Source organism: Gossypium raimondii, chromosome 5 (genome assembly GCF_025698545.1).
Source record: "Gossypium raimondii isolate GPD5lz chromosome 5, ASM2569854v1, whole genome shotgun sequence".
In the NCBI taxonomy this organism is placed as follows: Eukaryota; Viridiplantae; Streptophyta; class Magnoliopsida; order Malvales; family Malvaceae; genus Gossypium; species Gossypium raimondii.
The window spans coordinates 24945340-24969505 of record NC_068569.1 but is presented as its reverse complement, the minus strand read 5'-3'; the positions used below and the strand labels follow the sequence as shown (position 1 = coordinate 24969505).

The window sequence follows — 24166 nt, the reverse complement described above, 5'->3', positions numbered from 1 at the left end:
ACACATTTTTTATATTTCATATTTTCTACATGCATATATATACTTATATATTTACATATTTTAATTCATATACCTATACTGTATATACATACTTACATATATTTTATATTTAACAATCTCAATATGTATACGTACATAGATTTTTCATATTTTCATAATTTTGTGTACATTCATGTATATATGTTTTACATCTATTCGTTATTTATTTATTTATTTACACTTTCATTATTATTTAGAAAGAAGGATTCGATTTTATTTGCCTATGTATTTCGTCATTTTGTATGTTATTGATTGGTCCATTTTATTATCTTATTTTTGTTGCTATTGCTCGTGTTGCTTTTATGCCACCGTATTCATTATTGTTTTGCTATGCATATTAACGCCGTACATCAAAAAGAAATTTTTTCTAATAAGGCAATATTTTGCATTTTGGAAATTCGATAAATTGTACCCTAACTTACTGGGTCTCGATTTTTTCGTTAAACCTAAATAGCAAAATATCCTTTTAAATTTCCAAAAACATAAAATTTTAAAAATAAAGGCAAACATAAAATTTTAAAAATAAAGGCAATATTCTATATTTAGAAAAATCGAGAAAATCGTGCCCTAACTTACTGGGTTTCGATTTTTTCTCGTTAATCCTAAATAACCGAATATCTTTTTAAAATTGAAATAAATGAGGTTTAAATAAAAAATAAAAGGCAAGCTTATACTCAAAATACAAGATGTCGGGTCCTAACTTACTGGATGTGACATCTCGTTACTTCGAGATAAGGAAGCATTTTCTATTTTTTATTTATTCAAGTAATTTTAAAACAACACAATAAAGAGGGATCGTTTTTTTTAAATTCTTTTCGAGTTTTTGATCTTCGACATTGAGACATTAATTAATCAACTAGGTACCAATTTTTGGGCGTATCGAGGGTGCTAATCCTTCCTCGTGCGTAACCGACTCCCGAACCTGTTTTTCTGAATTTCATAGACCAAAATCATTGTTTTAATAAAATTTAAATTGTTTATTAAAAACAACCTCTTTCCAAGGTGACCCGATCACACCTCATCAAAAAAGATTGGTGGCGACTCCGACTTTCGTTTTCATTTTTCAAAACCCAAGTCGACCCTGCTTTCATCCAGAAAATAGTGTCAACAGGTAGTTGCTATTGAGAAGGTTGTTTGCCGATATGCTTCTTCAACTGAGATACGTGAAAAGTTCAGTGGACTTTAAAACCTGGGGAGAGTTTTAACTTGTAAGCCACCTTACCAGCTCTTTTGAGTAGGGAGAGTGTTTGGTTGAATCGAGTAAAAAAATTTCGAGTTAACGAGTTTTATTTTATTATCTTAATTCAAATTGAATTTTTAAGACGAAACGAGTGAAATTATTCGAATTAAATTAAAAAAAATTAAATATGTCAAATTAAAATCTTATCCCTACCATACATGAAGCTCTTAACTACTTTAATCATCCTAAATCAACGATTAAGATGAATATATTAGTTTAATTTAAAATACCCTTTTATTATAATTTACCATCTTCTTCTATTAATTTCTTCCCTCTCAACAGGTATGAATAAAACATATTTTCTTTTGTTACATAAATTTTCTAAAATTTAATATACCCAAAATAACTATAAATTTTATTTTGCAATCTCTTTCTCCAACAATAATTCTGTGCAATCAAGTTGGATTTATATTTTATTTACTATTTTCATTCAATGAAATGAAATAATCTTTAGAATTAAAACTCATAGTCTAGATTACAATGAATGTACTATCATTGTGTTAGCTCACTAGTCACCCTCATCTTATGTATATAATGAATGTATTTCTTCTCAACATAACTTTTATTTGCTAGTAATTCAAATTGTCTTTACTGAAGGCAAAAATAACGATGCTATTAATTTTAAGTGAATTTGGATCTAGATTTTATTTAGTTTAAAAAATTGAAGTGACATAATGAGTGAATAGAGTCTTTCATATTTTTCTTTTAACTATAAAACTAAATAATATCACATTTTATTAACATGCAATTAATTCGAACGGGTTACTGTTAATATAGAAATAATGAAATAATACTCTAAAAGCAAGGGTAAATTTATATATAGTTTGATACTTGACATTTTCTTAATTTAATATCTATAATTTTTTTACCAATGTTATTCTTGAACTTGACAAAAATTACACGTATTGCCCTAATGAATTAATACAACTACATAATGAGATAGTAAACAAGAAAAGCATGAATATTTACATCGTTTTTTAATGAAAATAGTGGCTAAGGAGTTATATATTTCTCCTAATTAGTACAGGTATCATTCTAAAGCAGCCTCATAGTCTAAGATCAGCTTGAATTTCTTACAAATTTTGCCATATAATCAGTTACTTGGTTGCAAACCTTTACACAGTCACTTGCAAGCATAACCTTTAAAAACTTTTATTCCAAATCACCACGAATAACTCATAGTTTCGAATGAAGAATCAAGGCAGTGCCAATATTCCTACTAAAGCTCGATATCTATACGCCTTGTGAATCTTGAATAACACCACCATCTTTGGCATTACTCGTTTGCACACCGGTTGCCCCGTGACCATTGACTTTGACCCTTCCTTGGTTAGGTGGTGTCCACTTCCTAGGTCTTGCATCAGTTTGTCTGCAACAATTTCAAACCCACGAGCCAAGCTCCAGCAAAGTTTATACGGAATTGAAATGGATGAATGAGGAAGTGGATCGTAAAGTTTGTCCAAATTGCGGATTTGATTTAGGGCTCTATACATTGGGAAAGAAATTTAGATTTTGACACAACCTGAAATGCAATCAAATCCAAGTTAGATAAAATAATTAAAATAAGTAACTAAGATAATTAAAATAGAATAATAAATCTACTATTAGAACAATAAGAAAGAAAATAAAGAAGATAGATGGAAAGATATAACGTGGTATGTAAAAGTCCTAAGAAGCCTTGGAAACATGAAGAACCCGCAACCCCCTTCAAGTGACTCTAATTTCCCCTCCAAGAAAGAAAACTTGGCAAGAAAAAGTTTAAAGATGATCCCACAATCCGAAAATATTGTTAAAACTCTTCCAAAAGACACTCAAAAAAATTCTTAAAAAGAAAATCTCAAAGAGAATTTATTAACTCAAAAAAGAAGTTGAATAATGATAAATTGTGTACAATGCAAAGGCCTATATATAGGCTAGCTAAATAAATTTAAATAAAACTCTTAAATACACTAGATTTCTAATTAGTCTAAACAGTAAGTAGTTTTAAACTAAACTTTCTTGTTGATATAAAACTCCTAAATAACTTAAACTACTTAATAATTATTAAAAATTCGGATAATAAAATAATAAGAACTGATAAATACCATATATAATAAAAAATTAAGCATAAAACCCGAACCCAATATGATTTAAACTTGAATTAAAAGCTCGAAACTCATAAGTCCTATCATAATACGTCCAGAAATTCTGCTTGCGCAGTCTATATTAAAACAGTCATAATTTGAGCTCCCGAACCCGAAATTGAGTGATTCAAAGCGCGTTTCAAAGCTAAGAGATAGATCTTCGAACGCCAAGAAGACATCTCAACCCATAAATGCTTGGATTCCATCCAAAAAGTCTTTGTAAATTGACAACTTCAGTGAATAGAATTTAATAAATTTCACCCCATTCGTGTATGTATCATTCCCCCTTTCCTTGAAAAGATTCGCCCTCGAATCTTGGTTTGATTTTCTTGGCCTTTGACATTGTTGTTGGGCCTTGAGGTAGTGTGAGCTCATTACATCAATAGGTCTGAAATTGGGCCTTGAGACTCGCATCATTCCCCCTTCCTCAAGAAAAGTTTTAAACTAAACTTTCTTGTTGACATAAAACTCCTAAATAACTTAAACTACTTAATAATTATTAAAAATTCGAAATAATAAAATAATAAAATAATAAGAGCTGATAAATACAATATTGGGCTCATATGTAACAAAAATTTAGCACAAAACCCAAACCCAATATGATTCGTCCTCGAATCTTGGTTTGATTTGCTTGGCCTTTGACATTTTTGTTGGGCCTTGAGGTAGTGTGAGCCCATCACATCCATGGGTTTGAAATTAGGCCTTGAGACTCGCATAATTAAAATAATAAAATAATAAGAGCTGATAAATACAATATTGGGCTCATATATAATAAAAATTAAACATAAATCCTGAACCCAATATAATTTAAACTCGAATTATAAGTCTAAAACTCGTAATCCCTGTCATAATCACTTCCAAAAATTCTACTCGCACAACATTAATTAAAACAGTCATAACTTGAGCTCCCAAACCCGAAATTAAGTGATTCAAAGTGCGTTTCGAAGCTAAGAGATAGATGTTTGAACTCCATGAGACATCTCAACCCAAAAATACCTGGATCCCATCTAAAATGTCATCGCAAGTCTATTGATTTCCCAAACTTAAAAATTTGTAGCTTCGGTGAATGAAATTTAATAAATTTCACCCCATACGTGCATGTATCAAAAGTGATATCAACCTATCAAAGTTATAGTTTTCTTGCTAAAAAACAAATAAGTTACACTGCTTCAAAATTTCCTTATAGATAAAACCAAACAATGTAGGCCACAATACTCTTTCAGGCCTTATGTGAAAGACATTCTTCCTGTTAACCATTAACCATTATTGTGTTGTATAGGAAAAGAGACTATCATAGTGATCTAATGTAACACCCCATGTCCGACCCGATTGTCAGATCTAGGTATGGAGCACCATGAGTCAAACCGTTGAAATCATTAAACATTGCATTTTAAAACCAACTTTCCAATTTGGCATGTACCCATTTACCAGAGTGGTGTTCTATAAATTTGAAAAAAAATATATAATTGAATATGAAATTTAAAATGGTACCACGCCACTCTAGAAGGTTAAAGATACAAGTAAATAGCCTTTGACTGCAGCTTAGAAACTGTTCATTAGTTCATACGAAATTTCCTTTTGAAATACTACTTGAGCGATAGTTTAAAATTCAACTCAATTTGATTTAATAACACCATAAATCATAATTAATAATAACCAGCAAGGTTGCCAATAAACATTCAAAAGTACAAAATATAGTTTTCAAAATACAGTGTAATGTCTTTTAAATGGCGGCATTTAACAATTATCCTAGTACCCCCAACAATTACATGTCACATAAAGAAAATCAGAAAGGCTCACAAATGGGCCGCTAGTTTGGTTGTTCCCTTGCTACCACCACGTTCAACTAACAACTTGAAAGTAAAAAGAAGAAACTAGTTAAGTTCGAGAGAACCTAGTGAGCTTATGGGAAATGAATCCCACTAAAAACACCTTCAGACATTGAGAGGTTAAACTCAAACTAATGCTAATTTTGGCGGATACAAATCTCTCTCTGATCTAAAGTATCCGCTGGCGGATACTATCGCGATCAGACTCAACTTATCAAGGGACACTAACTGTTTTGGGTTCTTGAATATGACGGACACAAGAACATCTATTTAGCATATACACCACTTATGCAGACTATCTCATTTTAACTATTAGGCTTATTGTTTACATTTCATGCAACGTGCACTTCTTATTTTACACATATACACCTTTTCCCCACATACTCTATTCCTTGTACTAGCTTCTGATCCTAGTCTCAAATAACCATTTTTTGTATCTTTACGCTGCTCATCAGAGTTATTTACCAGTCATCACCTCCGTACCCCCTAGTATTCATCCTTATTTTTGAACACTCATGTTGCCTCGCAAGGCTGGGTTTTCTCCAGTCACAGTTTGCACCAGAATGTTATACTGGAGGTAAATCATATTATCTTGTATCTTCTTTTCATCATCATACGCAACATCCCTCTATTACCTTTTTACACCAGTCTAGATATGGAGCTTGTACACCAAGGAATGAGCATTTACACCATGTATATATCAGATTTCTAGGTCTGTTTAACAGTTTATATCCTTGCATGCACCGATTCTTTGAACGCACTACCTTAGACACGAGCACCAGAGCTAAAGGACAAAACAACTTACCTGGTTGTACAGTGATAAAGGTTAAACGAAATAATAAAGATATCAGACTCAAGGTATGTAATAGCTCAGTTTAAACCCTAGTCGGATAGTGGTTTCGGGACCACAAATCTGAGTTAGAAAAATATTTTAATATTATTTTTTGTGCTTATAGTACGTGAATTGACATGTGTGAAATTTTCGTGATTTAATTTATCTGTTTGTGTGCTTAATTTGGAAAAAAAAGGCTAAATCGCACAAAAAAAAATAAAAAAGTGGCATTCTATATGTTAAATGTGCTTAATTGCTATGGCTTGTTAAATGGGAGGTCTTTATGATGTTATTATACCATTAATAGTTCGAGTGGACCTTTATGGACATATTTTAATTAATTATCATGTTTTATAATAAAGGTTAAAATTGGTATTTGATAATTATGTTAATATAAGTAAAACAAAACCAAATTTTGTATCATCTTTTATGATACTTAGCCGAATATAAAAAGAAGAAAAGGAAGCTTTCATGCATTTTAGGGTTTGGCCATGTTAATGATCAATTGAAGGTTAGTTTTTGATCCATTTTTGATGATTTCTATGTTTTTGTGATTGTTGCTTCGTGTTCTAGCAAGCCTATGCCTCAATTTTTGAAAGTGTTGATGATTTTTAAAGTTTCCATTAATGAATTCATGAGTTCTATGATGCTTGATGATGAATAATGCAAGCTTAGTGTTTGATATACATGTTTTATAAAGTGATTTTTGACAAAAATGTCAATTAGGGATTTAATTGTGAAATTTGAAAATTTAGGGGCTTAAATGTGAAATAAATAAAATATATGGGTTGCTAGCGACCATATAAAGATTCGGCTAAGGCATGGTCTTGATAAATTTTGTGATTTTATGAAATAGGGACTAAATTGTAAAAAATGTGAATTTTTGGGGATGATGTGCAAATTGCCCAAATTATGTGTTTGTGGTTAAATTGAATGAAATGTGTTATTAAATAGCTAAATTTGAATTTATTGAAGATCAAGAACAAAAGAAAACGGAATTAGAACAGGGGAAGTCGAAAGCGGTCGAGTAGTCGATTCCATCCGCTTGTCTTCGTCCGAGGTAAGTTCGTAAGTAAATAATTGAGGATAAATTTAATGTATTTATTTTATACATAACCGAATAGAAATGTGTGTATGTATATTGCAATGCCGAATTGTGTTTTAAAATAGGATGATTAATTACGAGTTTAATTTGATTGATTTATGATATCCGCAAGTCATACGAACCACAGGAATGTTGAAATATGATATCGTGTAAGACCACGTCTGGGACGTTGGCATCGATTTAAGATTTACGTGTAAGAAAATTTCTGGGACATTGTCGTATATGATTACGTGTAAGACCCTATCTGGAACAGTGACATCGTTATTTGATTACATGTAAGACCACGTCTGGGACGTTGGCATTGTACGAGTTTTTCGAGCTGTCTGAGTATCTTTTCTTTGAATTCGAATGGTATAACAGGAAATTATATGGTAAAACCGAATTTGAGTTTGAATTAAGCAATTCAGATGAGTTTGAGTTATACGAAACTTGATAGTAAAGGTAAGCACTATGTGTAACATGAAAAGATGAATTAAACACTTCACTATGAATATATGTGTGTGTACAATATTAGTAGAATTTGTTTACTTATATAATTTATATGTGTACTTAGAAAAAATTATTTGCTGAGGACTTACTAAGCTATTTAAGCTTACGATGTGTTTGTTCATTCATTTTTTTTATGGATTCTGAAAGCTAGTTATGAGCTTGGGGATCGTCAAGGAAATCTGTCACATTATCAATCTATATTTTGGTATTTTAAAAGCATTGAAACTTTGAACACATGACATGTATAGACTAGTATTTGTTTTGTTTGGTTTTGAAATTTGTATATATGTATATAGCCATGTGAAAATGGCTTGATCATGATACTAATGTTGGTATATATTTTAGGTCATGTTATAAGCTTAATTTGGAGGTATGTTTCTTGTTAAATATGTTTATGATGTTGGTTATATAATTCGGCAATGAGAAGTGTTAATGATGATGTATAATCGGTCATGCAAGTAGCTCATTTTAAAAGTATGATTTGTAGCATATTTGTGTGGTGATTGATTATATAATTAAACTACGTGAAGTAAATATAGTTTATAGATATATTTTGGTTGAGGCTTATTATTGACTTATTTTGGATGTATGATTTGTCTTGTGTAAAGGTTTGAAAGTAGTAAATAATGTGTTTTGATATAATATTTATGCTCACCTAAGTTAAGTTATATATAGGAGTGATAGCTTGCATAATTGTTAAAAGATAGCTTGTGAAGGTAAAATATGAACATGTTTTGTAATTGATTTGATGGTCATTTGAGATTGTGAAAGTGGTAGTTATTATTTTGGTTAAGTGTGCATAATTTGACAAAACCAAATTTTATACTTGACCATAATGAGATGTGGTTAATGCAGTATATATATATATTAATGTTTAATAAAACATGTGGTATGGCTTGACTTAGTAAAATGTGAAGAGTGCATAATTATAAATAGTATTTTTGGGAAGAGTACGAATTACAGAATCAAAGCATGCTAGATTGGTGTAAAATTATACTAGATGAATAGAATTGAAATGATTATATTATTTGGTACTTGAATTGAAATGAATGTCTATTCTGATTTGTATTTTGGTTGGTAATGCCTCGTAACCCTAATCCGGCGACGGACGCGGGTTAAAGGTGTTACAAGGTATAAAAGAACTTACCAAAATTCTTTACTCGAAGCTTTATCTACTCTACGAGTTCCTTCCCTTTGGTATAGGGACCTCCTCCCGTTTCTTTGGCTAAAAGAAAATAAAATGACTTCTTTAATAATAAAAAAACAACCAAAACTTTACGAAATAACAAGAATCTGTAGACAGACAAACAGTTTCTTGATAGAAGTTTCCTCCCTATCCAATATCCAAATGAAAATCCTACTGAACCACTCTTAAAACAACTTCTTGCTATTTGGTTTAAGAGTTTAGCAGCAAACAACTTAGGACAGAAGCTTTCTTCAGCTTAATAGGCAGCACTTTCGTTAACGATGAAAAACTATCCTAGTTTTCTTCGATGATAACAAAGGCTAGCAGAGAAGATGAAACGAAAATCTTCTCTTCGCTTCTAGGCTATCTTATTTATCGATAACTCACACCCAAATTCCACTCAGGATTAGCTCTAATCAGTCATTATTCTCATATGCTTCCACTAATAATCACATCCTACGAGGCTTCCAAGGTGTTCTAATTATTGACACGTTACTGTAACAGCCTCAGAAAGGTAAGGGTCTTGATGTAGCTTTTTTTAAAAGTTCCATGAAAAAAAATTCTATGTTTTTCAAGGATGAAGGTGGAGGTTATTGAGTGTTTTGGGAGCGTTTGAGTTTGAGAAACTCTCTACCCATCTTATCATATTTTATTTATTTATTTAAAGTATGTATTTTTGCATCCTACCCACTCTTATTTTTTTATTGGAAATCTTATGTGTTACATGGTTATTAGTTAAAGAAGGTGGTGAATCTTCTAAAGCTAAGGGTAAAGGCAAACTGGTGGAGAGCTAGGCAAGAAACTTTGTTGGTGTTTTTCCATCAAGGTGGTACCCTCTAACTCCCTTATGCTTCTTGATAAGTCATAAATATGACACTTGTGTGATAACGCATGCATATTATATGTCTTTGGGTGGAAATTATGTTTGGATTATTTAAAATGAAGCTAAAAACTTAGTTGTGAAATCCGCCAGAAACAAATTATGACATGAACAGTAAGTTTGAAAATTTTCCATAAATTTTGTAAAAATAATTAAGAAGTGATCTATACATTGTTGTAACCTTGAGTCAGTCTAGTTTCGTTTAGAATAAATGGAGATCAATTTTGATTTTTATTTTAAAAGATATGAATTTTTAGTGTTGAAAGATCATAAAAATCTGGCAGTAGAATTCTTATAAAACAAATTTAGTAGTGGATTTGAAAAATCACAAAAAATTCCATAAGATAAAATAGGAAGTGAGCCTTATATCTATATAACCGTACAGAAGTCTAGTTTCGTTTACAACAAATGGTGCTCAATTTAGAGTTATAAATTAAGAGTTATTAATTTTTGAATGAGAAAAGGTCAAAATGTCAAGGTAGCAGACTGTCACATCTCATTAGTTAATATTTTAGTTGGAATGATAAGCAAGTTGAAACGACTATGAGACTTGAATGTCATGGTTGCATTTTTGTGATTATATGTTTGATGCTTTGTTTGCGCTCAGCCTTCGGGCTTTAACCTAACTAGCGGCTATAAGTGGCGCTTGGGATAACCCTGCTGACACCCGAGATTATTTAAGCAGTATATGCAATCTAACAAGTTTGACATGTTTAATATGCAAGTGATTCGGTTATGTAGATTTAATGACTCATGATTTAATTATTAGGTACTCATGGCATGCTTCTATGTATACATTTGATTTGCATGCTTATATTTATGAATTGTTTGAAGTATGGTAGATTTGTTGAGTACCACTGAGCCTGTAAAGCCCAGCTTTCGAATTGTCTTCATGTTCAGATTTGTAGACTTTTTTTCGTGTCCAAGGAACATCATCGACGAGAGACTTCTAGAGGTTTGTAACTCATTTATCATTTTTGTTATTTTGACTATTTTGATATACGGTGATATTAGAGCTCCACATATTTTGTATAACTACTTTTATTACTATTTTCAATATAATTATGTATGGTATCTTCTCTTATGTAAAATGTATTTCAATGTTTTAAATTATTTGAAAATTTTGTTGGGTTGCTCCGGTGACCTGATGTAACGCCTTAGTATTCGAGTATGTTGTATTCGGGATTAAGGTGTTACAGTTACCTTCATTAGGATGCTAAATAACTTAAACGTGTCCTACTAACTGCTACACTTAGATTAGTAGAGACACAAAAACACCAGTGGTGGTCTTATTAGCGGAAAAGTCTGTCTATTATGGTTTTTGCCACAACCAAGAACTCGTCATTCTGCAAAGTGGAATTTTGTAGTATTAATGAAGTTCTACAAGATAATTTGCCATGAAGTTACCTTCCTTACCCTATCTAAGTCTTGCGACTTAGGCGGTCTTCGTTAGCGTAGTTTTTCAGACCGAACTAGCTTCCCAAAATGGGGTGTGAAATCTAATAGGATCAATATTCACTATATAGCCTTGGCAACAATCTTGTAATACACGTAGAATTGTTTCTTCAAAGTAGCCACAAAAAAATAGATGATGGATCATTGATTATGCCCTTGTTGCATCTCACACGATTAGTCAATACATTCTCGCACATTAACTTTCCATAAAAGGTACTTCACATGATTAGTCAATACGTTCTCATAAAATGTGCTTTACATGTTGTGCTCCTAGTTACAACTTGCCATCGATTTATAAGCATTTGCCACAGAGAACTTGCCCGAAGTTATCAACTTCCACATACATACATCAAACCCTATTTCTTCATTTGGAGTAGGCATAACTACTATTTTGTCAAGAATTCCTTGGCCAAATCTAGAAGCAAAAAAATTCCAATTCCATTCATTGCTCTCATCTACCATATTAGCTACCTTTATATCATCTAAACCATTGTATTCAAATGAGATGTGCTTTCAATGGACATAAATTCGGGATCCATTCGTCATCCCAAAAACAAGCAGACTTGCCATCACCCAAAAACTAGTTCAAACATTCTTGAAAATCACCCCATAACTTTGATAGGATGTGTCATAGATAAGAGCATTGTGCTATTTAAATACTCACTAGGCATCCATCACTAACATTATATTTGGCCTTCAATGCTTGCACCTTGTATGCTTGAGGCTGGGTAACAATGCTGAATCCCAATTTGTATAAAAACAACTTATTCTAGATCAATAGTCATTGAATACCAAGTCCTTCATGTTTGTTAGGATGACACCATCTTTTCCAACTAATCGATGCTATATTTCTTCCCCTATTTGTGGCTCCCCATATAAATTCACGTGCTAATTTTTCAATCTCAAGACAAATTCTAATAGATAACAAAGAAGTTTACATGAAACAGTTTAGGGTGATAACAAAATTGATCTCGCTAATGTAACTCTTTCAGCTATAAATAACAGTATTGCATTATACCTTTTAAGTTACCGTCACACTTTATCAGCAATAAATTGGTAGGTGTTTCTAGTGCCTTTTTTTATGTAGCAATGATATACCCAAATAGGTTCCCAAGTCATCCATTTGTTGAAAACCTAGTACTTATATCTTATTTACTCATATTAGTGGAAAAAAATCTTAGCCTTTTTGAGCATTCACCTTGTGTTTAAAGAATAAGCAAAACTGGTAATAATTGTCTTGATCATTTATATGCCGTAAATTGATACGTCAAATTAAGTCATTTTTTACACTTAATGAGTTTGAATTTAAGTATTTTATAGCTTTATTTAGTACTTTTTAGTAACTATTAGATTTTTAGAATTTATTTTTTATGCATTTTGAGTACTTTTTAGGACCAAAATGGCAAAATCATGCCTTTAGAAATTTAATTGTTAACTTGAGTTGATACAGGAAGTGATGAAGGCCAAAACTTGAAGAAATGTTTCCCTTGTGGTCAAGATCGTGACACCAGATCCTTGGTGTCATGACACTGAAGCCTTCCATCACCACGAGGACTTAAACTTCAACAAAATCACATTACAGGTAAGCTGTTGATGAAGTTACGACATCAAGGGAGTGATGTCGAGACATCAACCTTTAGGATTTCGATATTGAGCCTTTAAGATCATAACGTTATGAGCAATCACCGGATTTGAGGAGTCCAAGTCATCCAAAGTTGTAAGTCGCGATATTGGAGATCATGGTCACAACATTGAAGATGACAAACATCCCTAGGAGTAGATTGTTGAGGATGTTGCGACATCGGAACATGATAAGACAAAGTCTGCAGGGGCAATTCTCAATCAATTCAAACTTATGTTAGATGTTAAGTAAGGGCATTTTCGTCCATTTAGGTCAACATATGTTAGACTATTTAAGCTTCTTTAAGAAATGTTTTAAAGAAAGCTTTTTCATTAGAGTAATTCTTAGGGTTTATTTACTACTTATTTTATATATAATTTTCTACACTTTTCTTTTAGCATTCAAAGGTACAATGACCTTTTATATCCTTTGAGTTTTGCACCAAAGTTCAATATATTTTTGATTTATTTCTCAATCCAAACTTGAAATTAAATAATTGGGGCTGTGGATTTCATGTTTACACTTCATTTAAATGATCAAATCGAGGACTTCATCGAGATTTTTAAACATTTCTAAACTCTATTATTTTTATGTGATATAAATATTTAAATTAATATGAAATTGAATGGGTTTTATTTTGTTGAATATGGATATGAACTAATTTTCTATTATAGTTTTTAATTGAAATGTTAATTAATTAATCTAAGGTTTAGTGACTAAATTGGAAAGATTTGGACTAAATTGAATAAATGTAAAAACTTAGAATTTACGACTCTAGGTGAGTAATTAGATAAGTGAGACTGAAAGGAGACCTTATCGAGTATATATTCAATTGTTCCTATTTAGTCTAAGTGATATCGAGAGATTAATTAGTGATCGAAAGGTAAAATTAAAGCGATTAGAAAATTTATCAATTTAGCTCCCTAATCGATAATTGGTTATTAACACATGCATTAATCAACTATTACATTATTCTCTGATTATTTCAATTATAATTTTGGTACATTTAAATTTCAGTCATTTATTTAATACATTAATTTAATTCGACAATTTCATGGTTTGCAATACTATGCTTTTTAGATATTAGCTAGCTAGACGTTTTAGTTGCATGCTTTATTTTTGTTAATTCATCATATCACCCAATCTCTTTTGGGTTCAATCTTTGGAATACTTAGTGTTCTATTGAAACACATAAATCTTACAGTTAGACATGTGACATTTGCAGAATACTACATTTTATCTTATTTGTTTACAATTTTCTCTGTTCGGTGTACGTATGCCGAAACACAATCAATTACCTCAGCTTGGTCATGATACGTTTTAATGGAAATGACTAAATCATCTATAAAGAAAAAATATGAGATATTTGATCCCTCTTTCACAAGCTTAATAGGTCTCCACTTCTTTCTTCGAATTATATTGACAATCAAATTTCCAAGCTATTCAATGCCAATGACAAATAAATAAGGAGATGAAGGATCTCTTTGTAGAACAGCCTCGGTCGAAAAAAAAATATCCATAAGTTGTCCATTCCACAAGTTTTTCATGGAAGACGATGATATGTAGTTCATAATTAACATCACGAATCTTGAGGGTTGTAACACTCCTCACCCATCTCTATCATCGAAATCGGATTACGGGATGCTACAATAAATAATAGAACATGAACATGCTATTTCAATTCAAAAGTTCTTTACATCAATCAATAATTATCAATCATTAAATTAAAAATTTTATTTATTCAAGAACGGGCTTAAATCGAGCTTACGAAAGCTCTAAAAACAACTAAGCAGAGACTAATTTGAAACTTAACATAAAAATAGGGTAAAAACATAAAATAGGGGTCACATGATCATGTGATAGGCTGAGTCGTGTGGGGTTGAAACACATAGCCGTGTAGTCCAACCATGTGTAAGACTAATGCCAAGCATAAAAGGGTCACACAGCCGTGTAACAAATTGTGGTCGTGTGAACCTAATTGTAAAATAATTTTGCCAACATTCACACGGCTATATGGCTGGGCCGTGTGAGAGACTGAGACTGTGTCAACATTTGTGCATCTAAATTCCAGTGGCACACGGTCGTGTCAACCAACCGTGTGAGACACACGGCAATGTGGCAAATCGTGTGTGCAGGAAAAGGCAGCTAATGTACAATTTGGCTCAACCTTACATAAAGACCTATAATGCATTCCTTTACTAACATCAACACTTGCTCAAATATGCACATTTCATGCCCAAAATATAACTTATGAAGCATTCCTAAATGTTTAACCAATATGCCACAACCGACACGACAAACATCTAAACTATTTCAATCCATTCACTTATAATTTATGCATTTATCCAACTACCATATTCTAAATCACTTAGCACACAATCGAGCTAGTCATACACATATTCACGAGCATAAGTATGGTTTAACTTACCAAAATAATCTTGTAAACTTGCTTTAATACAATACCTAAATAAACATACCAAAATGGGAAAGTTCATAAAATTTGAACACCAAGCGCGCGCACACACACACAGACTCACATATATTACATCTATTACAAGCCATTTATAACTAAATCAAGATTAACCAAAGATTACCAACAGTGACGCTGGATAGTGTGGGCTCTAAAAGTGATCCGATAGTCAAGTTTCGCAAAGATGCAACTACAAAAGACAAGAAAATAAAATGGGGTAAGCATTTATATGCTTAGCAAGTTCATAGGTACATAAACAATAGTCTTACACACACACACACACACACACACACACACACACACAAATCATTCATTCAATTTTATCAGCTAATATTTCAATAGCCATGCAAATATATCATTTCCAAGTAATTCATGAAATCAAAATAATTTGAATACTCGATTATCCACCCAAAACACGCCAGAATGCTCAAACGATCTAAACCAATAAAGAACACATCTGGGCACTGAGTGCCAAGCTCGAAGGCTAACATCTTTCCAGAAACAGACCTGGGCATTAAATGCCAAGCCCGAAAGCTACACATCCTCCCTATTAACACGCTTGAATCACTGTAAATACAACTCGGTAATCTGCAAAAAATGTTGGATACTGACACATTCAGTGAACATATAAACATATCATTTGTCATCATCTCATCTCATATCAAACCTGTACAATGCGCGAGATACCCCTATTGGCATGTCAATTAATAAGCTATAAAAGTAACATATTTTAATCTCATTCTTAATGTGTTTTTGGATGATTAATTATGTAAATTAGTGAATTTGATGCTCCTAATCCTTTAAATTCATGTTTCTATACTTATGAGAGCATTTGGGAGCGAAAGGAGCAAAAAAAGAGCCAAAATCAGACGAATAGAGCTGTTTCCAAGATCTATATAGCCTGAGCATTTCCACACGGGCTGACCACACGCCCGTGTGAGACACACGGGCTGGCCACATGCCATGTACCAACCCGTGTCGATATCGCACCCTACTTCTCAGATACACAGAAAAACCCAAATTTTAGGCTTTCTAAGCATTCTAAAGTCTATAAATACCAATTAGAAGAAGACCTAAGGGGGCACTGAGAGAAGATCGAAGAAAATACTCAAAGAACGCCATCGGAATCAACTCAGAAGCGGATCTCCCTCAAGATCGAAAATCTTCATTTAATTCCTTTCAAAGTTTTATTGAGTTTCTTTATGTCTTGTGGTTATCCTAACTTTAAGATGTTTCTATTCAGGATTATGAACTAAATTCCCTAGATACCTAGGGAAGATGAAACCTATGATAAATCTTATTATTTGATTTCTGATTTACATGATAAATACTTGATTCTCGTTCTCAATTATGTATGCTTATTTCTTGTTTTAATATTTCTAGAATATTAATTCATGTTTAATGTGCTTATTTTAGTAGAGCAAAAGTCTCTGTTTAAGAGTAGATCTTGCATAATTGAGTGGAGTTGCATGCAACCCTAGAAATAGGACAACATAAATCTACCGGATTAGAGTCAAATCTAATTGGGGAATCCATAGATCGAGTTAGTGCGACAATAGGGGTTTTAATTAGAAAGAGATTTCAATTAATCAACCTAGAGTCAGTTGTTCTTACTCTTGAAAGAGATATTAACATAATTTAAGGATTTTTACGGATCAAAACACAAGTGAATAAATCATTTAATTCAAATTCAGAATAATAGGTGAAGTTTAGGTGGATTCTTTTTTGGGTATTGTCTTTCTCATTGGTTATCTTCGATTATTTTCCTATTTCATTCTCTATTGCGTTCTTAGTTAAATTAGATTAGTAAATTTAGATTAAAAACAATCATTCTAATTTATTGGCTAAATAATAGAGAAACGGTAATTACTAGTACTTTTAGTCCTTATGGATACGATATTTCCTACTCACCATAGTTATACTATTGTCTGATAGGTGTGCTTGCCTTTGTCGTAATTATAGTTAGTTTAGTGACCATCATCAATCGTATCCTAATTGTTTACTACGTTTAAACGGGCATTTAAATAGGATTCGTAATATTATAATTAGGGACACTTCCATGTTCTCAGTACACATGCTGTAAACAAGTCACATTCATTCCGAATCCATATGAATCATGTTTCACTAGTATTTAACATTTCTCAATTAAATCCTTACTCACCTTAACATTAGTTTATAACATTTTAATTCCAATTCACAATATTAAGAACATATATATTCGAAATTCAACAACAATATATATACATTTCAATACATTATGAACTTACCTAACGTATTCGGATAACAAGTTGATTTGTAAAGACTATTCGCAATTTTTCCTTTTCCCAATTTTCCTCCGTCGATTCACTCCTTGACCTATATAATAATTCATTTCATATTATCAGCTTTTATCACTTTAAACATCCAAATTCATGAATATAATATATTTTATTTATTTTGCACAATTTCCTTAAAGTTTTGCATTTTTTAATTTAATCCTAAAACCAAAACTATTATATCTTTCAAATTCAAGATTTGATTTTTAATCCAATTAAAATTTCATCATTGTACAGCCTTCTAAAACATAAATTTCATGAACAATTTTACATTATTACAATTTGATCTTTATACACAAAACTAACAAAATTTACTTAACAATTTAACCTCCATTCCCAACTAAGCTCACAAACATACCCTTAAACATCAAAATCTTCAATTTTCATTGATGAAAACGTTTTAAAACTTTAACAGTTTTGAAAACAAAAGTATAGGTTAATTAGATTAAACTATAACAATCTCAAAAGCTTAAAATTTATGAAAAACAGACATATAGAGGACTTACATGCAAAGACACAAGCTTGGACAGATCTTTAAACTTCAAAAATGGTGGTTTTGTGTTTTTGTTTCGGTGAGAAGACTCAAAATGAAGATGATGACTTCATTTTTATGTATTAACCAATATTTTATTAACTTTAACATTAAAATTTAAATAAAATTTTAGTTATAAAATTCAACTAAAACATATAACAACCGACCACTATCAAATAAAAGGGTAATTTGCTACATAAAACCCTTAACATTAATTAATTTAGCTTTTTAACAAATAAAAATCAATATCGATTAACTTTTATAATTTTTACAATTAGTCATTTTTCCTTAATTAACTATCAAATCATCAAAATTTTTGGACCAAACTTTAATCCACCTATATAATAGCTCATTAAATATTTAATAAAAATATTCAGGGCCTCAGTTTTCAGAAACGATGTCCCGATATCTCATTTTTCAAAACCACTTGACTTTCGATACACACCACTTGTACCTTGACTAACTAACCAGTTAATAAAATCTATTAAATCTTGATTCACTATTATACTATATTGAACTCATAAATATTAATTAAATATATCTACGGACTCTTTCGTCGAAATTGTGGTCCCAAAACCACTATTTTCAACACTATTAAAAAATGAGTTGTTACAAGGGAAACCCTACATCTTTAAATGCATCACTCATAAAGTCCTAACACACTCAATCATAAACATTTTCCAAGTCAACTTTGATTTTCATCCAACATTTCCTACCATATAAAGCTCATTTCCTTTGTAATAATTATATTATCACATAGGCTTCGTCCGACTACAAAACTGACTTTGTTAGGAGCTACAATCAGTGGCGGAGCTAGGGGGTTGGCAAGGGCTCTAGCTCTCCCTAAAATGGAAAATTTTTTATTTAGGCCCTTTATAATTTATAAAATTTTAAATTAGTAATGGTAAAATTGCACATTGCCCCTCAAAAGATAAAAAAAATGATTTAATCTTTTAAAAATTATAAATATATAGACTATTAAAACAATAAAATTATATTTTTACTATCATAAAAATATATAATTTAATTCCGACCCATTCAAAATAATTTTCTAACTCTGCGACATGCTAGGTAAGATCGATTTTAACCTATTCACAATTTCCTTAGTCAGGATTTTATATGGTACTGTGCATAAATTGGTGGGGCAAAATTTTAAAATAGACTTTGAATTAGCCTTATTGGGAATAGGATCAAATAGTGTCCGGTAAAAGAAAGGATATAGTTTACCACCACTAAAAACTCCCGGAATCAAGCTGCGAACTGATTGCCCAACCACATCTCATTATTTCTGATAGAACTGAGCATGTAATCCATTTTCCACTAGGCTTTAAGAGGTCACACGTCAAAGAGAGCTTTTTTGATCTCTTCCATTGTCATATCAACATTTAAAGGGAAAGCTCCATAATAATAGCTAATTGCTTTAACTTCCAACTTATTTCCCTCGAAGCACCATAATGTATCTTCAAAGAAAAGAGCTCTAATTTGGTCCTTCCGTCTTCTACAAAGAGCTTTACTATGGAAGGATCTAGTATTACAGTCATCTTTTCCATACCAGTCCATCCGAGATTTTTGTCACCACAATAGCTCTTCTTGATCAAGAGCAGTCTCCAACTCAATATTCAAGTCTCGATCCACCTTTTCTAGCTTACAAGAGTGATGCCTCTTGAGTGCTGCTTATACACTCTGAAGTTTCGCTATCAACTTCTGTTTCTTGAACCGAATGCTCCCAAACACTTGTGAGTTCCACTGTCACAGCAGCTGCAAAGTGCTTTATCGTGTTTGACAAAGCTTTGTGATTGTCCCAATTTGCCTAAACTTGCTCATTGAAACCAATATGTGAAAGCCATCCGGAGAAGTAGTGAAACGGTTTAACTTTAGTGTCTCTGCTATGATTTAGAGTCTTCAGTAACAGAGGTCTATGATTTGGCTTTATTCTTGGCAGATGATACATTATCAACATAGGCTCCAGTAGTTCCCAAGCCAAATTACGTTATACTTTATCAAGACGTTCATAGGGGACCCTCCACTCCTTGTAAATTTGGGACCTGTGAAACCAAGATCCTTCAGGTTATTATTAAACACAAAATTCTTAAAAGCTTGCAGCTCCTGTGTCTCATTCTCGTGTAATAAAGCATTAAAATCTCCAAGTATGATCCATACTATCGTTGACTGATGAGCAGCACAACTTAATCTCTCCCATAATAGTCTTCGTCTCATACCATTCGGGATACCATACATTGTTGTGAAAAAGAATTTCAATTTATCAAATTTAAAAATGGATTAGAGTATTGAAGAAATTCATAATACTTCTACTATAATATGCTTTATATATACCACATGATTCTCAATCTAGTGTACATTTTGAATTAATTTTTTTATTCTTAAGTATTTTATAAAATTTGTAATATGAATTACTTTTATACATTTTTTGTGTTTTTAAACTTTTCTATTTTTCCTTAATTTTTTTGTTTTAATAAATAATGTTTATACTAAATATTTTGATTTTTGAATTTTTTAACTTTTTAAACATTACATAGCTTTAATCTTAGTTCACCAATCTATTTTCATTTTTCAAGAGTTTTCTATTTATAAAACTATTTATACTTTTTTTCCGAAAATCATCCATACTTTTGAAACTTAATTAGCATATTATTTTATTCTATTATTTACTTATTTTTTTATTTTTCATTACATTTATTTTATTAGTCCATTTTATTTAGTACACGTGACTATCATGTTAATAAAAATAACTATAAATGAATATTTCATTTTATATTTTATATTTTACATTTAAATTGTAGTACAAAATTTAGTATTAATGCAATTTTATTGAACAATTACAAATATTGTTAAATTTTTATTAAAACAAAAGCATTTAGAAATTCAATATTTTCAACAAAATTGGATGGGCCAAGGCCCAATCCCGTCTATTAAAACATTACCTTCCAAGGCAAATACTTGGGTAATTAGGGTATATATGAACATCTTGTGTCTCCAGCGTAGGGTTTCCAGAGCGGCGCGCCTGTTTGCTGTCCTTAACAACCAGTCTCCGCGAAAATCCATTAAAAATGGAAGAAGAAAAAGTAGGAGGAGCCATCTTCAAAGACATAAGGCGTTATTACTGCGAATTTTGTGGAATCTGCAGATCTAAGAAGTCTCTCATCAACTCCCACATTCTCACTCATCATACGGTACCTGCCAATGGCTTCTTCTTTCTTTTCCCTTTTCAATTCAAATTGGCTTTAATTCTGAAGATTTATTTTTGTTTTGAACTGTGGGTTTGGTTCAGGACGAAGTAAACAAAGGGGGAAAGGAAGAAGAGGGAGCTTCATCGTCAAATACATGTGAAGAGTGCGGTGCTTCTTTCAAGAAGCCTGCTTATTTGAAGCAACACTTGCAAAGCCACTCGCTTGAGGTACTTTTTAACTTGTAATTAGTTTCACGGTCAAAAAAGTTTTTTTTTTTTTTAATAATCCTTTTGATTGCCCAATTACTAATACTTTGTTAACTTAATCTTAGTTGATACTTTGCTATCTGCCATATTTAGATATATAGAAGAATGATAGTTTTTGAAGATTTGGCTTACTCATAAACCAACTTCACGGTTTAACATGATTTTGGTATTTGTTTTATTTGCCTTAATTTTATAGCAATTTTAAACAATCATATGATAAGTGACTAAACAACCTATTTCTGTATCATGATGTCTTGTATCTTATTACCACCTCTCTTACCTGTTTGAGTGTAGGATACGAGTATATGTTTGATATGGATAAGCTCAATTGTTTTAAGTTTATTTATATATTTGGAGGATCATACCTTCATGCTATGCAAGACAAGGTTGCAATAGTGAAAATGAAGAGCCTGTGTAACATAGATTACCACTTATGATTTATGACATACTTTTTTGCAGGAGCCACTTCATTTTATAATGTAACCAATGGATGTTATAGCGTGAAGCATTGGATCCCACAAAAAGAACTCCAAAATGCGAGAGGCTACATTGTTGTAACTTGAATGGACCAGTATCAGGTTGGGAGACCTCCTGAGAAGCTCCATCAAGTGAGCCTCAATCACGCGGTGTGGTATACTTTTGAGGTTTGAAGACTTGTTAATGTGCATGCATGCATCAATATTGGTTGCTATGTACTAGTAATTCTAATAATCTTTTTTTTGTTACAGAGGCCATTTGTTTGTTTGGTTGAAGATTGTCATGCTAGCTACAGGAGGAAAGACCACTTGACTCGCCACCTTCTTCAGCACCAAGGAAAACTCTTTAAGTGTCTGATTGAGAATTGCAATAGAGAATTTGCATTTCAAGGCAATATGAAAAGGCATTTAAAAGAGTTTCATGATGAAGAGTCATCTGACTTGGATGCTGGAAGTCAGAAGCAATATGTCTGCCAAGAAGTAGGATGTGGAAAGGTGTTCGAATTTAAGTCAAAGCTTAAAAAGCACGAGGATTCTCATGGCAAGTTTCTTTTCGTTTACAGTTTTCAAATTTGTAGCAAAGTGTCTTATTTCATGTTTCTAAAACTGAGTGGCGTTCAGAATATAATATCTTAATTCATTTTAATCTTATATTCCTTATTTTTAAAAAAGAAAAAGAAAACAGGCATGCACTCTTTGATTGAATTGTAGTAGTCAACATGTCTGATGAATGCCTTAATTGTTACAGTTAAGCTGGATTCAGTGGAAGCCTTCTGTTCTGAACCAGGTTGCATGAAGTATTTTACTAACGAGCAATGCCTTAAGGCTCATGTGCTATCTAGCCATGCATATATTAACTGTCAAATATGTGGAGCAAAGCAGCTGAAAAAGAACATCAAGAGACACCTCCGATCACATGAACCAGGAGGGGTTGAATCAGAGAGAATTAAGTGTAATTTTGAGGGTTGTCTTCATACATTTTCAACTGTAAGATGTTGTGAACCTTGGATTAATTTACACATAAGAAGTTGAATGTGAAATTTTTGGACTAATCGAGTATTCATACTACAATCATTTTTTGATCAATTACATTTTTCTTCTTCACTGACATGTTGAAATATTCTTTTACAGAAATCAAATCTTCGCCAGCATGTCAAGGCTGTGCATGAAGAACTCAAGCCTTTTGCATGTAGCTTCTTTGGTTGTGGTATGAGATTTTCATACAAGCATGTTAGAGACAACCATGAGAAATCAGGGTGCCACGTTTATACTCCTGTAAGTTATTTGTTATCAATGGCTCAATTCTATTGTAGGTTTTTGTCTTGTGTTGCTATTTTTCATGTTAAACAAAGTTTTATGGTTTTTGAACTGTTTCTTGTGCAGGGCAACTTCCTGGAGACTGATGAGCAGTTCCGCTCAAAGCCAAGGGGCGGGCTGAAGAGAACATGCCCCACTGTGGAAATGCTTGTTCGAAAAAGAGTAACTCCACCACAAATGGATGCAACAATGGATCTGGGGCCAGCTCCTGCTTGTTCGTAATATGGATAGGATGAGTAACCTCTGAGTAGTTTGGTGCTTGAGTTGAACAACGTGCTGTGGAAACCATAGCTGTATTGAACTTTTCTTGTATCTGCTATCTCAACCTATCCTTGTAGCAGTAGGTGTAAGTATTCTTAATTTTTTATTAGTTGATGTAAGCCTTTTTTTTTGGAATTGCTACATGCCGTTTTCTTCAATAGGAAAACTTTGTAATGAATGGGATGTATATTAATAATATAGTGGGTTCTATATTTATTCTTGTAAGATTATAGTTCTTTTTTCTCTGTGAATGCGCTTATTTCCGATGAAACAAAGGCAAACATGTCCTAAGCAGAATGCTCGAAAGAAAGCTTTAAAACAATGAATGGAGGAACGGCAAGCAAGAAGAGGAACATAAAAGGACGCTACATGAAATGATTGCCTGAAACATAAGGAATGGTTGAATACATTGTGTAATTGGCCAAATTTGCCCGGCCTACATGAAGCAAAACAGTCCAAATACAACAGTTTTTTTGGGTCCAAAACCCAAACCAAAATACAATAACGAATGGCCCAAAATTAACCCCCCAAGCCCGAAAACG

The 24166-nt window shown here is 32.1% G+C and overlaps 1 protein-coding gene across 2 annotated transcripts; it reads left to right on the top strand.

The window, feature by feature from the left end:
• The first annotated feature begins 21075 nt into the window (after nucleotides 1-21075).
• LOC105770407 (transcription factor IIIA) lies at nucleotides 21076-23836 on the top strand. Of its 2 annotated transcripts, none has more exons than XM_012591601.1 (6): nucleotides 21076-21307; nucleotides 21406-21531; nucleotides 22299-22587; nucleotides 22795-23033; nucleotides 23178-23321; nucleotides 23430-23836. In XM_012591601.1, exons 1-6 carry the CDS (start codon nucleotides 21185-21187, stop codon nucleotides 23583-23585), a joined length of 1077 nt encoding a protein of 358 aa, XP_012447055.1. In that variant the 5' UTR covers nucleotides 21076-21184; the 3' UTR covers nucleotides 23586-23836. The 2 variants fall into 2 exon arrangements, with proteins under 2 accessions (XP_012447055.1, XP_012447056.1); XM_012591602.2 differs by lacking the exon at nucleotides 21076-21307 and adding an exon at nucleotides 22030-22214 and having other exon boundaries at nucleotides 21400-21531.
• The last annotated feature ends 330 nt before the right edge of the window (nucleotides 23837-24166 follow it).

Coding starts and splice junctions, on each gene's coding strand:
- LOC105770407 (XM_012591601.1), top strand. CDS start 21,185: ATGGAAGAAGAAAAAGTAGGAGGAGCCATCTTCAAAGACATAAGGCGT. Junction 21,532..22,298: donor TGCAAAGCCACTCGCTTGAG/GTACTTTTTAAC, acceptor TTTTTGTTACAG/AGGCCATTTGTTTGTTTGGT. Junction 23,322..23,429: donor GGTGCCACGTTTATACTCCT/GTAAGTTATTTG, acceptor TTTCTTGTGCAG/GGCAACTTCCTGGAGACTGA.